Source organism: Panthera onca, chromosome E1 (genome assembly GCF_046562875.1).
Source record: "Panthera onca isolate mPanOnc1 chromosome E1, mPanOnc1 haplotype 2, whole genome shotgun sequence".
Classification (NCBI taxonomy): Eukaryota; Metazoa; Chordata; class Mammalia; order Carnivora; family Felidae; genus Panthera; species Panthera onca.
Window position 1 is genome coordinate 51499643 of NC_138352.1, and position 16463 is coordinate 51516105.

The 16463-nt window shown below is 42.8% G+C and overlaps 1 protein-coding gene across 2 annotated transcripts in view; it reads left to right on the top strand.

Annotated features, from left to right (window-relative positions):
* The first annotated feature begins 924 nt into the window (after positions 1 to 924).
* SPAG9 (sperm associated antigen 9) overlaps positions 925 to 16463 on the top strand; it is a 132666-nt gene continuing 117127 nt past the window's right edge. The window contains exon 1 of one of the 2 annotated variants that reach the window (XM_078437317.2): positions 925 to 1424. In XM_078437317.2, coding sequence (XP_078293443.1) covers positions 1122 to 1424 — 303 coding nt within the window. In that variant the 5' untranslated portion in view covers positions 925 to 1121. The remainder of the gene's footprint in view (positions 1425 to 16463) is intronic. The other variant, XM_078437318.2, reaches the window with a different exon arrangement.

Sequence of the window (16463 nt, forward strand, 5' to 3'; positions counted from 1 at the left end):
AGCCCGCCGGAGGCTTGGGTGTTGTGTCATTCCCCACACGTGATGCTCTCCCAGGCGGCGGAGATCTCCCGTATCAGGGGACTTATTCACCCCAGTCTCCACCCCTTTCCTCCTGGACTCCCTATCCCCTCCCTTCCCCGCTTTGCCCCTCTTCAAGACTAGAAGGAAGTAGGCTGGCTGGAGCCAGGAAATACCACTCTCCCAAGTTGGACGGGAGAAGCCCCGAAACTCAGTGTTTGGGAAAGTGCGAGATGTGGCGTTGCAGTTTTATCCTTCTCCAGAATGCTTTGCACTTCCTCTGTTTCAGGCTATCCTTACTCTCGTTATCCCCAAATAGTTGTATCGAGACCACCTTATCACTCAGGGAGACCTCGCCTTAGTAAGGTTGCTGTTCCTCTCCCTCAGTTTCCCACTTTTCTCTGAGCCTGAGATTCTTAACCTACACCGGTTTGAGCCCCACATCAGCCTCCTTCCCGTTCTAGCTGCGTGACCTTGAGTGAACCACAACTTTTCCAGGCCTACTTTCCTTGTCTGTGAGACGAACGTCTACCGCACCACGCCTGGTGTGAGGAACAAATGAGAAAGCCCTTTGTGAGCTTAAAAAGGCAGTAGAAATGTTAGCTATGTTAATTCTGGACTGCTAGTCACTCTTCCAGAACCCCTCCCTTTCCTTTGGGACCCGCCCAGCAAATCCCGCCGGGGGCTGACAGTTCTCGCCACCCTCCTCCCGCAGCCTTTCCCATTGGCGAACGCGCCCGCCGCGCGGCGCCCAGTGGTGACGCCACGGCGCCCCCTCCGCCGGCGCACGATGACGCATGGCCCCGCCCCCGGCCGCGCCTGGCCTCCCGCGGGGCCCCGCCCATCGGGCCGACGCGGCGCGGGTCCCGCCCCGCAGGTGACGTGTGGCGCGCGCGGCCCGGCCGCCCCGGCAGTTGGTGCAGCGGCCGTTGGGCTGAGTGCGCTCACCCCACCCCTCCCCTCCTCGGGCCCGGGCCCCCCACCCCGCCGGGCGCAGCCCCAGCCCCAGCCCTAGCCCCAGCCCTAGCCCCAGCCGGGCCCGTCCCGTGCGGGCCCGTGCCGCCTCCTCAGCCGGCGACGCCCCGGGCCGCCCGCCCGCCACCATGGAGCTGGAGGACGGTGTGGTGTACCAGGAGGAGCCCGGCGGCTCCGGGGCCGTGATGTCGGAGCGGGTGTCCGGCCTGGCCGGCTCCATCTACCGCGAGTTCGAGCGGCTCATCGGGCGCTACGACGAGGAGGTGGTCAAGGAGCTGATGCCACTGGTGGTGGCCGTGCTGGAGAACCTGGACTCGGTGTTCGCGCAGGACCAGGAGCACCAGGTGGAGCTGGAGCTGCTGCGGGACGACAACGAGCAGCTCATCACCCAGTACGAGCGGGAGAAGGCGCTGCGCAAGCACGCCGAGGAGGTGAGGGCCCGCCGGCGGGGAGGGCGGGGGCCGGGCCCGAGGGCAGGCCGGGGGGCCGGGGGTCGCGGCCCGGCCCGGCCCGGGAGGGGGCGCGCCGGGCCTCCTGGAGGCGGGCCCGAGGCCGAAGCCCCCCGGGCCGAGCCCGCGGCCGCGAGGTCCTCAGGACCCCGGCCGGCGTCGGAAGCCGAGGCAGGCGAGTGAGTGTCCGGGGGAAGGGAGGGAGGTGAGGAGGCAAGGCCCGGGGAGGAAGCCGCAGCTTGGCCTGAGGGCACCTGAGGTTGACTGAGGGCGATTTTAGTGTGGCTGGCTCTCGCTTGTAGTTTAGGGAAGTTTCCGACCACCGTAGGATAGTCAGATGGCAGTTCAAACTTTTACCATGGTGTGTGTGTGTGCGTGTGTGTGTGTGGAAGGGGGGGTGTATTTAAACACTTCTGTCCTGGATATGTAACTTCCGCTGGTTCCAGTACCTTTCCAGGGGGTTGCTGCTTTGGGAAGTTAGAGATCTCCCTCTTTCGGTCAGTTTCTTCTTGACGTCTTAGCCCTGTTGAAAAAGAGGTTTTATTTTGTTTTATGTGCCTTGGTTGACACTTTGTCAGCACTTAGATGTTGTAGAGTAACACTCTGTAAATATAGAGAGTGTACAGTTTTATTTTGTTGGTATCTCACACCAAAGCGTTCCTCCGTGTCAGGTGATCACCTTGGACAGTTCCCCGTAAAAACCCTCCCGTTTATTTATAAAGAGGACCGGGGGCGGGGCGGGGTTGAGGAGGTGTAGGCGACTGTGGGCAACCTTGTTCAGACTGCAATTTACAGGTGCCCTTGGCCGGCTGTTAACCCTAGCATCTCTGCAGTGACCTCGGCGCCCTCACCTCGAGTCTGAACCTTTTGGAGCTCTGGAGTAGCAAGTGATAGGCCTTGGACTTCTTGAGACAGTCAAGGATTTAAGCTTTCAGGCTGTGCTGGCATTATTTCTCTTGAACTTAACTAATGCAGGGGAAGTGTCCTGTTCATCTTTGTTTGTGAGCATCTAGCACACCTAGCTAAATACCTGGTGATAGAAGGAAGCTAAGTAAGTAATTATTGAACCAACAATATGCTCTCTTTCAAAAATGCTTGAAAAGTTATTAGGATGTGAGATTTTTTCGCAGCTTATTTCCTAGCCCTAATTTAAACTTTTAATTTTGTCACATATACCTTTGTATTAGGTCCAGTAGTTCCTTTTTCTTCTCCTTTAAAAAAAATTGTTTTAAATTTATTTTAGAGAGCACCAGAGTGGGGGGGGGGGGCAGAGAGAGAGAGAGAGAGAGGTGGGGGGCGGGGGGAGAGGGGAAATCTTAAGTAGGCTCCACACTAGGAGCAGAGCCCAATGCAGGGCTGGATCCCAGGACCCTAAGATCATGACCCTGAGCCAAAATCAGGTCCAATGCCCCACTGACTGAGCCACCCAGGAGCCCCATTTCTTCTCTCTCTCTCTTTTTTTCATGTTTATTTATTTTTGAGAGAAGGAGAGAGTGTTGAGTGGGGGAAGGGCAGAGAGAGAGAGGGAGACACAATCTGAAGCAGGCTCCAGGCTCTGAGCTGTCAGTGCAGAGTGATGCGGGGCTCGTACTCACAGACCGTGAGATCATGGCCTGAGCTAAAGTCAGACACTTAACTGACTGAGCCACCCAGGCATCCCTCTTCTCTTTTTTTAAAGCTGGACTATAGCAATGATTTTTAGTTCTGATTTTGTGATCCATTTGTCTCAAAGCAATGGCATTGGATTTGCCAAGCAAACTTGATTTTATTTCAAGAGTATTTCCAAGTACATAGGGAGGAAGGGATTGAAAAAAAATCTAAAGATGGGATTGTGGAGCGCCTGGGTGGCTCACTTGGTTAAGTGTCCACTCTTGATTTTGGCTCAGGTCATGATCTCACGGTTCATGAGTTCAAGCCCCACATTGGGCTCTGTGCTGACAGCATGGAGCCTACTTGGGATTCTCGCTCTCTGCCCCTCCTGTGTGTGTTCTCTCACTCTCTCCTCTCTCTCAAAATAAAAAGCAACAACAACAAAAAGATGGGATTGCGATTTCTAGTTTATTAGCACTGTTTATAGAACAGGGGTGTTATACTACCACTGCAGTGGCCTGCTGTGTCTTCATCCTCATGCAGACCCTCCCCAGTATTGGGTAATGGGAGGTACTGGGAAGAGACATATATACACAGGTGAGGAGCAACCCCAGCATGAACCTATCACCTTGGATAAAAGCAATGCTCCCTCCAGTTTTAAATTCCTTTAGGGCTGTGTGAACATGGCAAAAGGCCAGGATCACACGTGCTAAGAAAAACATCTGCCACAGGTTGCAGAATCAGAAAATAAAACTAACTGCCAGGCACTGGACTGTATATTAATTTCATAAGTAAGTGACTTTTTTTTTTTTTTTTTAATTTGGTCTTGGGAGAGAGAGTGTGTGTGTCATCGAGAGCATAAGCGGGGGAGGGGCAGAGAGCGAGAGAGAATCCCAAACAGACTCCACACTGTCAGCAAGGAGCCCAACACAGGGCTCTAACCCAGGAACCCTGAGATTTACCTCAACAGAAATCAAGAGTCAGACGCTCAGTCGAGCCACCCAGGTGCCCCAGTAAATGACTTTTAAAAAATGAGTTGTCCGATGACTTTTTTTGTAACTGATACTTTTTCAAACATGTCTGTAAATTCTAATGAAACCTTTGGGCAAAGAGCCATGACCTGAGAATAGAGAGCATTGATGAAATGCTAGATGAGCCAATTCCCAGAACATAAAAACATAAAACCACCTTGTTATCCCTTTTCATGTAAGATGATAAATCAAGATTTACCCAGTCTCCAGAAATTCAGTCTTTCTTAGGCCAACATGCAGAAGTGAATTCTGTGTTTAATTTTTTGTGAGTGCTCTGTTTGTGGCCTTTAATATGGAGCCTAAGAGTCTGCTATTACAGCAAAAGTGCCTGCGGGTATTTACAGCAAAAGTATTTGAAAGCCTGGAAATTGTCCATTACTAGAAAGTGTAAAGGAAATTCTGAGCACCTTTGTGGAAATTTAGGAGGGTATATAAATGGTGAGAATGTTTTAGGGGGTGTAAAGCACTTTAATCTCTTGCTTGCAGGAATTCTCAGCAAGGGATCGGAAATTTAATCTTTATTCTAGTGGTATTACTTAATTTGAATACTTTCTGTCTTTTTCTTTGCTTTTATTTGAATTTTTTTGTGTGTAGTTAGTCTGCTATTTTTGTGAATCTTTAAAAACAACCCAAAGGAGGGGTGTCTGGGTGGCTCAGTTGGTTGACATCCAAGTCTCGATTTTGGTTCAGATCATGATCCCAGAGTAGTGGGATCAAGTCCGAGCTGAGCATGGAACCTGCTTGAGATTCTCTCTCTCCTTTTCTCTCTCTGTCTCTATCTCTCTATTTCTCTCTCCCCACCTCGTGCTGCCCCCTCCCCACCTCATGCTCTCGCTCTCAAAAAGAAAAAATTAAAAACAACATAAGAAGGGCTGATTTTAGACAAATTTATGATCAGTTTCGAATGCTAATCAAGATATCTATCATCTTATTACTTGCTACTCTCCCCTATGGGCTCTTTGCTCATCTTACATCTTTCTATTTCTTATCTAAGTCCTATGTGATGCCTTTGCCGATGCTGTTCCCTTGGCCTAGAATGGTTTTCTTTCTTTTTTTTTTAATGTTTATTTATTTTTGAGAGTGAGAGAGAGAGAGAGAGAGAGAGAGCGAGAGCGAGCAGTGGAGGGGGAGAGAGTTAAGATTTTATTTTTAAGTAATCTCTACCTCCAGTGTGGGGCTCAAACTTATGACCCTGAGGTCAAGAGTGGTATGCTCTACTAACTGAGCCAGCCAGGCGCCCCCAATCAGTGTTTTTGTTTTTGTTTTTGTTTTGTAATATATATTTTAAGTTTATTTATTTATTTTGAGAGAGAGTGCAAGTGGGGGAGAGGCAGAGAGAGAGGGAGAGAGAATCCATAGCGGGCTCTGCACTGTCAGTGTGGAGCCCCATGTGAGGCTCCAACTTACCAACTGCAAGATCACGAACTGAGCCAAAATCAAGAGTTGGACGCTTGATCGACTAAGCCACTCAGATGCCCCTATTCGTGATTTTTGAAAACAAAAGTTTTTATACAGAGTGATCTGGAGAGAGATGTTATTCTTGGGAAGAACATGTTAGTGTTTTGATGTTTTTGTTTGTGCAAGTTCTGATTCTTTTAAAATAAACATGATTGCTTTGAGTAACTAAAAAAATGACAATACTTTTCTGATAAGTAGGCAAATGAGTTTAAGAGCCCTTTCCTTAGAAGTTTAGTTCCAAGGGATTCTGTGGGCCTTGTTTCTCATCACCATTATTTTCAAAGTGAGAGTTTATTTAGCATGATCAAATGAGGGAGACTGCACATAAAAATAAAGGTGCACCCTTTTCAATCCTCCCTTTCCTTCCTGCACTATAGAAGCACGTCTGAAGAAAATGAGCTGAGGAGAGAATATCCTTGCTGGGAGGAAGATTTGCATGATGTTATGACTGCTTTTCTGTGGCTTTTTGCTTAAAAAATTGAGGTGATTAAATGATGAGGTGAGGGGCACCTGGGTGGCTCAGTCGGTTAAGCGTCTGACTTCAGCTCAGGTCACGATCTCGCGGTTCGTGAGTTCGAGCCCTGCATTGGGCTCTGTGCTGACAGCTCAGAGCCTGGAGCCTGTTTCAGATTCTGTGTCTCCCTCTCTCTCTGCCCCTCCCCTGTTCACTCTCTGTCTCTGTCTCAAGAATAAATAAACATTAAAAAAAATAATAATAAAAAATGCTGAGGTGAGAGAGACCACCAAGAATTTTCAAATTAACTTTTCCCCAGTGAATCAGCACTTAAAGCAGAAACAAAATTGATGTTTTATATGAAGACTTTAATCAAATTGTTTTCTTTGGAAGTGTGTGAACATGGGAGTGATAAGATTTTGGGGCAGGAAAGCAGGCATGGATATTCAGTGTTCTTTTTATTGATACAGTTCTCATTCATAAGAAATATTTTATTTTTTAAAATGTTTATTTATTTTTGAGAGAGAAAGATAGAAAAAGAGAGAGAGGTAGAGAGAATCCCAAGCAGGCTCTGTGCGGTTAGTGCAAAGATTGACATGGGGCTCAAACTCACGAACCAGGAGATAGTGACTTGTGCCGAAACCAAGAGTCGGGTGCTTAACTGACTGAGCTACTCAAGTGCCTATCATAAAAAATATTTTAATCAAACCTGTTGAAGAAGTTAATTTTTTTAAAAATGTGTTTTTATTTATTTTGAGAGGAGAGAGAGTGGGGCAGTGGCAGAGAGAGAAAGAGAATCCCAAACAGGCTTCTCACTGTCAGCACAGAGCCTGATTCAGGGCTTGATCCCATGAAACATGAGATCATGACCTAAGCAGAAACCAGCAGCTGGACACTTAAGAGGCTAAGCCACCCAGGCACCTTGAAGAAGTTAATTTTGATTTGTTTGCAAGGTAATTTACAATGACAGTTAAGTTCATCTCTTTAATAAACACTTAAAAAGGAAAATTTGATGTCTCTTCACTGAGTTATGTGACTTTTTATCAAGGAATAGGAGTGAAGAGTAATTTTGCATACTTATGACTTAAATTTTGTTGATAGTGGCTGCTGAAGACTTAGTTGAAGAACTGAAATTACACGTCTGCCTCAACATTAAGTTTATTTTGTGCCTTTAGTACTGTTGTTATTTAAGTCAGTAATTGTGATGGTTCTTCAGACTTCTAGCCTTAATTCTGTCAACTCTATTGGCTTAAAGAATTGAACTTTGGAGTGCCTGGGTGGCTCAGTCAGTTGGGCCTCCGACTTCGACTCAGGTCATGATCTCATGGTTCGTGGGTTTGAGCCCCTCATGGGGCTCTGTGCTTATAGCTCCGAGCCTGGAGCCTGCCTCTGCTTCTGTGTCTCCCTCTCTCTCCGCCCCTCCCCTGCTCACGCTGTCTCTGTCTCTCAAAAATAAATAAATGTAAAAAAAAAAAAAAAAAAAGTGAACTTTGCTGCTTTATTTCACAAAAGTAGAGCATTAGGAGAGGGTGGCCAAATGTCAGTACAGGAGAGCAAATTGGTGTCCAGGGAGTATCAGCATTTGTCATCTTACATGTTTGAATATACGTGTTATTTATTAGCTTTCAAACTCCTTCTATTTATTTATTTTTTAAATGTTTATTTATTTTGAGAGAGAGAGAGGGCGAGAGAGAAAATCTGACAGTGCATAGCAACGTGGGGCTTGAACTCACGAACTGCAAGATCATGACCTGAGCCAAAATCAAGCATTGGACCTTAACTGACTGAGCTACCCAGGAGCCCCCATATTTTCATATTTTAAAAAATACTATTGTTGGGGCACCAGGCTAGCTCAGTCGGTAGAGCATGTGACCCTTGATCTCAGAGTTGGGAGTTCAAGCCCCAGTTTGGGCCTAGAGTTTACTTAAAAACAAACAAACAAATTTTTTTTTCTTGAACCATTTGAATAAACTTCATGCTGCTCCTAGTCAGTCCCTATTTCGAGACCCTTTCTGAAATGAACAATCTGTTTGTTCTCTAGGTGCGTGTTTGAATGTGGTGGTGTTGGGTTGTTGTCTTTTGAAATGGCAGTCACTTAACCATTGATGGTTATTAACTCTTAAGACAGATCTTATCCTTTTTTTACCTTCAGAGATTTCTGAATGTAGGTATATAAGTGAGATACCATTATGTGTCCTTGCTTTAGGGACATTCACATTTTCATTTGGTTAAAATCACAAAAGAGAGGGCATCTGGCTGGCTCTGTCAGAAGAGTGTGATCTCTGGCTGTGAGTTTGAGCCCCATGTTTGGGTGTAGAGATTACTAAAAGAAACAAAAACTTTTTTATTTTTTTAAAATTTTATTTATTTATTTTTTAACGTTTATTTATTTTTGAGACAGAGAGAGACAGAGTATGAATGGGGGAGGGTCAGAGAGAGGGAGACATAAAATCTGAAACAGGCTCCAGGCTCTGAGCTGTCAGCACAGAGACCGACGCGGGGCTTGGACTCACGGACCGCGAGATCATGACCTGAGCTGAAGTCGGCCGCTTAACCGACTGAGCCACCCAGGCGCCCCAACAAAAACTTTTTTAAAACAAATTTCTTTTTCTTTCTTTCTTTCTTTCTTTCTTTCTTTCTTTCTTTCTTTCTTTCTTTCTTTTTTAATTTTTATTTTGAGAGAGAGAGAGAGCAAGAGAGACAGTGCACAAGCGGGGGAGCAACAGAAAGGGAGAGAGAGAAAATCCTAAGCAGGCTCCACACTGGCAGCATATGGCCGGATGTGAGAACTCCGAACCTCGAGATCATGACCTGAGCCGAAGTCAATACTCGGACACGTAATTGACTGAGCCATCCCGGTGCCCCAACAAAAACTCTAAAATCACAAGAGAGAATATAAAAACGGTAAGGTACCTAGCCAGATCAGGTAGATCTCTAATGAGAGGATGGATTAGTAGAGTAAGGACTGTTCACTAGGTTACTGTGGTATGTGCCATAGCTTGGTGATCCCGTTCTGTGCCTGAGTCTGCTTCCTGTTTCTCGGACTCCTTAGCTTACGGTTCACTACACACTGAATATTTCAATCATATGGAGACTTTGGTTCCCAGTGGAGATAGTATTAGAATCTAGCCAAAAAATGTGTTTTGTTGGCCAAGTTAATGGCTGAGTTATTTTAAAAATAGTTTTTTGCTGTGTTCAACACTCATAATGAATACAGCTCTTACCTAAATAAATTACTATTGGGTGGAGATCAAATATATCAACATAGACCCAGTTTAATAATATATGTAATGTGTCTATTCAGAAAAGCTGATATTTAAAAGTATGTGCATATAATACTATACGTTTTGAGATTTTAGCCAGTGGTATTTATTTATTTATTTTTAGTAATCTCTACACCCAGTGTGGGGCTTGAACTCAGGAACCTGAGATCAAGAATTGTATGCTCTTCCCACTGAGCCAGCCAGGCCATATTTAGTTATTAGGTTGTTTTGTTTTTTTTTTTAATTTTATAAGTTTATTTATTTTGAGAGAGAGAGACAGAGACAGAGCGAGAGCGAGAGAGAGGACGAATGGGGTAGAGGCAGAGAAAGAAAGGGAGAGAGAATTCCAAGCAGGCTCAGTGCTGTCAGTGCAGAGCCTGTCAAGGGGCTCAAACTCATGCATTGTGAGATTGTGACCTGAGCTGAGATCAAGAGTCGGATGCTTAACCCACTGGGCCACCCAGGCACCCCTAGTTATCTGAATGCAAGACTGTTTTATTCACTTAGGGATTGTAGTATCTAATAGTTTGGCATAATAGGTGCCTCCAAAAATTTTGGAACTCAACCATGGGAATTTACATATATATTTTTTAATTCATTTCATTTCATTTCATTTCTTTTGAGAGAGGTAACGAGCGTGAGTTGGGGAGGGGTTAGAGAGAGGTGGGGAGAGAGAATCCCACGCAGGTCCATGCTAACAGCCTTGGGGGAAGGGGGGCACTTGGCTTCATCCCACAAACTGAGATCACGACCTGAGCTGAAATCAAGATGCTTAACGGACTGAGCCACCCAGGGGCCCTGGGGAATCTACCTATTAACACAATAGAGAAGTTTCCAAGTTGAGGATATAGAGTTATTAGGAACTTTGAAATATTGTTGTTGTTTTTTTTTTAAGTCAGTAAACTTTTTCAGTAAATCCTTCCCCCTGGCTTTTTGTTAGGAAGATGTTCAAACATACAGGAAAACTAAAAGTGCATTGATCATCTGTATATACATCACTTAGATTCAGCAGTTGTTGTATTTACCTATATATATGTATGTGTTGTATGTGTATACATATACATTTATAGATACATACACTCAAAATTTGCACACTTTTAAATTGCTGAACATGTCAAAGTAAATTGCAGATGTTCTGACATTTCACCTTGGTTCAGTTAGTGGAGCATGGGACTCCTGATCTCAGGGTGGCTGGTGAGTTCTAGCCCCAAACTGAGCATAGAAACTATTTAAAAAAAATAAAAATAATTAAAAAAAATTAAATATAATTTGAAAAAGAGCATTCTTACCACATAACCACAATATTATTTACACTGAGAACATTTTCTGATATTATCTAATATTCTATTTGAATTAATTTTTAAGAGGATAGTATTATGTCTGTTACAAAGATAAATAAGTTAGTATTTTTATAATGATCTAATGTACTCATCTGGAAAGGAAGAAATAATTGCAGTTTAGATACTTTTCTATAAGGAATTTAAATCTGAGACCTATAAGACTGAGAAGTTGGTTAAGAATTTTTATTTAAAGTTACAGCATAAAAATATGAGGGATTGTTTTTCCCCTTTGAAGCCAGAATACAGAAATTGAGAAACTAACCCTATGGTAAATGTTTTCTCTAGTAACCTTTTTTTAGACTTATAATATATTTTCTAGGATATCTCATCTGACTGCTAACCTGCTCCAGTAGGATTATAGATCCCGAGAATTTTTTATTTGGGACTCTGCTGATTGGATTCCCTGAGATAGGTTGAGATTTTCTGCGATACTGCATTCTGTTATTGTTCTTTAAAATGTATTTTCACTGGCCCTTCCTGAAGTTATTTTTTAAGAGCTGGGAGGAAACTCCCATGATCTTCTGGTTCTTTCCTATCCCATTTCCATAGGTAGATAGAAAGATAAAAAGATACACAGATGATCAGAAAGAAGAGGGACACTTAGGTGGCTCAGTTGAGTGTCTGACTCTTGATTTTGGCTCAGGTCATGATCTCACGGTTCGTGGGATTGACCCTTACACTGGTTGGTCTCTGTGCTGACAACACAGAGCCTGCTTGGAGTTCTCTCTCCCTCTCTCTCTGCTCCTCCCCTGTTCTTCTCTCTCTCTCTTTCTCTCTTTCTCTCGAATAAATAAACATTTAAAAAAATTTTTAAAAGACGCTTAACAACAAAAAAATAAAAATAAAATTAAAAAAAGAACAAATATTTATTGAGCCAGGCAGTGTTGTAGGCTCTGGGAATATAGCTACAAACAAAACAGACAAGGAAGGTAGCCTGTGCTTTTTTTGGAGTTTATATTATACTAAAGAATAAACAAGCTAGTCACTGTAATTATAGATTGTGATAGATGCCACACAGGAAGTAAAAAAAGGTGATGTGATAAAGAGTAAAGAGGCTGGCACTTTAGATGGAACAAATAAGGTTATAGAAAGGTAAGCTGCCCATGCATGAAAGAATCCATCTCATAAGAGTAAGGTTTTAGACCTGAAACTTTAGATGTATATAGTCAGTTTCTCCTACCCTTTCATTTTTCTTGAAAATTCAGAAAAGTAAGCAGCTCTCATAAGTGCATTTCTTCTGTTTTTTGTTTTTTGTTTTTTTTTTTTTCCTCATACTTCTCAGCAACGTTTGATTCTTTTGGTCACTTAAGAAATATCATACACTCACACTATATATACGACATATATATCGTATATATACATACATTTTTATTTAAATTCCAGTTAATTCCAGTGTAATATTAGTTTTGGGTGTACAATATAGTGATTCACCAATTCCGTACAACACCCTATGCTCATCACAACAAGCACACTCCTTAATCCCCATCACCTGTTTCACCCGTCCCCTCCACCGACCTCCCCTCTGGTAATCATCAATTTGTTCTCTATAGTTAAGAGTCTGAAGAAACATATTTTGATTCTGTGGCTTTCAACTCTCTTGGTTTTCTGCTCTTTTCTTCTTTTTCCTCCTCCTCCTCCCTCTCCTCCTCTCTATACCCAACTTGGGGCTTGAACTCACAAACCTGAGAATAAGAGCTGCATGCTCCACCAACTGAGCCAGCCAGCCACTCCAGTTTTCCTCTTTTCTGACCACTCTGGATTCCTCTTACGTTGTTAACTTTGGTATCCCTTGGAGTTCTTTCTGAGCTCCCCTCTAGTTCTCATTTTGTGCCCTGCCTAAGTGATACTGTTCATTCCCGTGGGTTTAGTTACCGTTTGTTGACCATTCCAAAATGTATATCCCATTCATTCATTTCATAGATATTTAGAGAGTGCTGCCTGTGTGCCTGGTGTCCACTGGGGATACAGTGGTGAGCAAAGACAAGATTCTTCTCTCATGAAGTTGACGGCCTGTTAAGAACTTTAGGGCCAGATCTGTCTGTCTGGAGTTTCAGATCCACATTGCTGGTGTTTCTTGGATATGAATGTCTCCTGACGTGTCCAGACCTGAACTTCCCTACCAAGCCTGCTGCTGCTCTGTTCTCTTTGTGAGGGATACCGCTGTCTGCCTGGCCAGATAGCTCATTACCATCCTTAAGTCTTCTCTCTCCTTCACCCCCATTGCTACCTTCTTTTGTTTCCTTTTAAATATTTCTTTTTATTTTATTATTGTTATTTTATTTTTTCCAACTTTTAAATATTTCTGGATTCTCTTCTTCCAAATCCATTTCTTCTACTCAGATACAGACTGCCAATGTCTCTTGGCCTGAATCCAAACTCCGAAGAGGTGGGACTTTGTGTCATTCACATTGTCTACCAGTATCTAGCACGAAGAAAGCATCCAGTGAATATCTCTGAATAAATGAATGGGCAACTAAAACTGTCCCCTAACTGATCTATCTGCTTCTAGTATTGCAAACCAATAAATTGCCCATCATACTGTACCAAGTCTTTCCAAAGTGGAGATCTAATCAGATCTTTCTGTACTTAAAAGCCTTTAGTGGCTCTGTCTAAAGTTCTTGAAATGTCTAAAGTTCTTAGGAGACAAGGCATTGTGATCTGGCCACTCCTTATCTCACCAGCCTCATCTTTTCGTTTTTGAGCCCTACTGAACACTTGGGAGTTTGTTTGCAAATAGTGTTCTCTCCAGGCCTTCTTAAAAGCTGCCTCTTTGCTTGGCACTCTGTTTCTCTTCTGTTGCCTGGCTAGCAGTATTCATCTTTTCTTTTTCTTTTTTTTTTTTTAATGTTTATTTATTTTTTTTGAGAGAGAGAAAGAGTGAGTGGGTGAGGGGCAGAGAGAGAGGGAGGGGACAGAGGATCTGAAACAGGCTGTTTGCTGACAGCCCAGAGACCCGACTTGGGGCTCAGTAAACTCATGAACCATGAGATCATGACCTCAGCCGAAGTTGGATGCTCAACTGACTGAACCACTCAGGCACCCCTAACAGTATTCATCTTTCAGATTTCAATTCTGGAAAGCCTTTTATGAACACCTAGGTGTGGTTTGTGCCCCTCTTATATTGTCCCACAGCATACCCTGCTTCTCTTCTCGTAGCACTTCCAGTGTTATAGCAAACTAACTGATGGCTTTAATTCCCCCACTAAGCTACTGGGATGCAGTAGGTATTTAATAGATATTTGTTGGTTGGTTGGAGGGATGGATGAATATGCTGAAGGTCAAATGGCTAAGCCTAAGTATTTAAAGTTCTCTTTTGTGCATTCAAGTTATTTGTCCTTACCATTGGTGCCAAGTTATGCTAAAACTTCCAAAAAATTCTTCAATAAGTCCTTTGACTTTTGTATGTAAAAAAGCCCCATGACTTCTGAGGAGAGTTCTTGCAGACACTTTACCTACATTGTCCTATACATAGCAGATATTCCAGAACTATTTATGCGTTTAAAAAACCGAAATGTTAACATCGTAGGCATTACTTCTGCATTTGCAAAGGTTGGGCTAGGTGATCTCTCTTTTCATTTATCATTTCTAAAAATTTATTTTTTATTTTGTTTTTGTCTTTGTTTTGTTGTTTTCTGTTTGTTTTTGGAGGAGGGCTAGGTGATTTTAAAAGTCACGTTAGCATCGTGATTCTCTGATTATTTTAAACTTAATGTGGTTTTCTTTTGTACTTTAATTCACTTTAGATTTGTTTGAATTGCTGCTTGAGAAATAAGTTTGTCTGAATAAAATTTTCACAGAAATGAACGTTAAGTGCCCAAACTGAATTTTAACTGTTTGCTTAGAATCTTTTGATAGACATTTCTAATTAGGATACAGCAGTAGTACTTACAGTAACAAATAAAATAGTAAAACATTTATTTTTGAAGAAAAGTTCGTCCTGAAGAATAGTGAATATTCTATTTCTTTTTATTTTATTATTAATATTTTTTAACGTTTACCTATTTTTGAGAGACATAGCATGAGCGGGGAGGGGCAGAGAGGGAGGGAGACATAGAATCTTGAAGCAGACTCCAGGCTCTGAGCTGTCAGCACAAAGCCCAGAGTGGGGCTTGAACCCACCAACCTTGCGATCATGACCTGAGTCAAAGTCGGACGCTCAACTGACTGAGCCACCCAAGGGCCCCATGAATATTCTATTTCTTGGGCATTGAAACATATTGGTTAAAAGCATCTGCTAGGCTATTATGGTATAAATAAAGTTTATAATTTTTTTTAATTTTAGAGAGAGCACGTGTGTGCAAGCTGGGGAGGGGGAGGGTCAGAAGGAGAAACTTTAAATATTTTTAAAATTTATTTTTGAGAGAGCGAGCATGAGTGGGGGAGGGGCAGAGAAAGAGGGGGACAGAGGATCTGAAGTGGGCTCTGTGCTGACAGCAGCAAGCCTGACGTAGGCCAAACCCATGAATTGCAAAATCATGACCCGAGCTGAAGTTAGACACTCCATCTACTGAGCCGCCCAGGCGCCTGTAAAATTTCTAATTTCAGTGATCAAATCCTCAATTTGAATTTTCTTTCAGTTACCTGTTGCCCTAGCCTCATTTTTTGTTACTGCTACCTATTTGTAAACAAATACCTCTTAAAAAATTCAACAGGTTGCATAGAAGTGTGGAATCAAGTAAACAGGCTTTTGTAAAACCAGAAGGGTAACTTTTTCAAAAGGCTATTGTTTGTCTATGGTTCTACTATGAAAATAGTCTACTTGAACTTGTTTGATATGATTTGGGAAACATTTGACAGAAATTACCCACGTATTTGTGGCTCTGTTCAGTTTTAAATCTTTAAAGAATACTTTTATACTAGGATAGGAATTCATCTAGTAATTTACTCAGTTGTTAACCACCTACCTCAAAGCTAGCTGAGGGCCAGGAAGTGAACAAAGATTTCTGAATAGCTAAAATGACTATCTCAAAGTCTGTGTAATAAAGTTCATGATCTTGGCCTCCTGAATAAACATTTAAAGGCAAAGTACTTGTTCATAGTATCCTTATTTTATTTTTTTGTTATTTATCAAAAAAAATTTTTTTAATGTTTGTTTATTTTTGAGAGAGAGAGCTACAGAGTGTGCGCAGAGGAGGGGGCAGAGAGAGAGGGAGACACAATCTGAAGCAGGCTCCAGGCTCTGAGCTCTGAGGTGTCAGCACAGAACCCAACACCAGGCTCGAACTCAGAGCCAGGAGATCATAACCTGATCTGAAGTCTGATGATGCTTAACCTACTGAACTACCCAGGTGCCCCCATAGTATCCTTATTTTATTTTATTTTATTTTATTTTATTTTATTTTATTATTATTTTTTCATAGTATCTTTATTTTAAATAAAATAGTTTCTTAGCCCTCACCAGGTTGTAAACAGCAAATTAACAGAGTATCTATTAGAGGGATGCCTAGGTGGCTTAGTCAGTTAAGCGTCCAACTTTGGCTCAGGTCATAATCTTGTGGTTGGTGGGTTTGAGCCCTGTATGGGGCTCTCCACTGGTGGTGGGGAACCTGCTCGGAATTCTGTCTTCCTCTCTGCTCCTCCCCAACTTGTGTGCGCTCTCTTTCTCTTAAATAAATAAATACACTTGAAAAAAGGTGCCCTGGTCAGGGGCAAGGGCAGTGGGGTCAGATTGCCTTAGTTCAAGTCCTGGCTCTGTTACATTCTAACTCTGTAAGGATGGACAGGTTTCTTAATGCCAAACCTCAATTTCTTAATTGTAAATAAGGATAATAATAGTAACTTCCTTACAGGAATATTGTGAGGATTATACAAGAAAAATGAGCTTTTCAAAGCTCTAGGCATTTGGTTAAGTACTAAATGTTACCTGGATGTCTGATACCAACCTA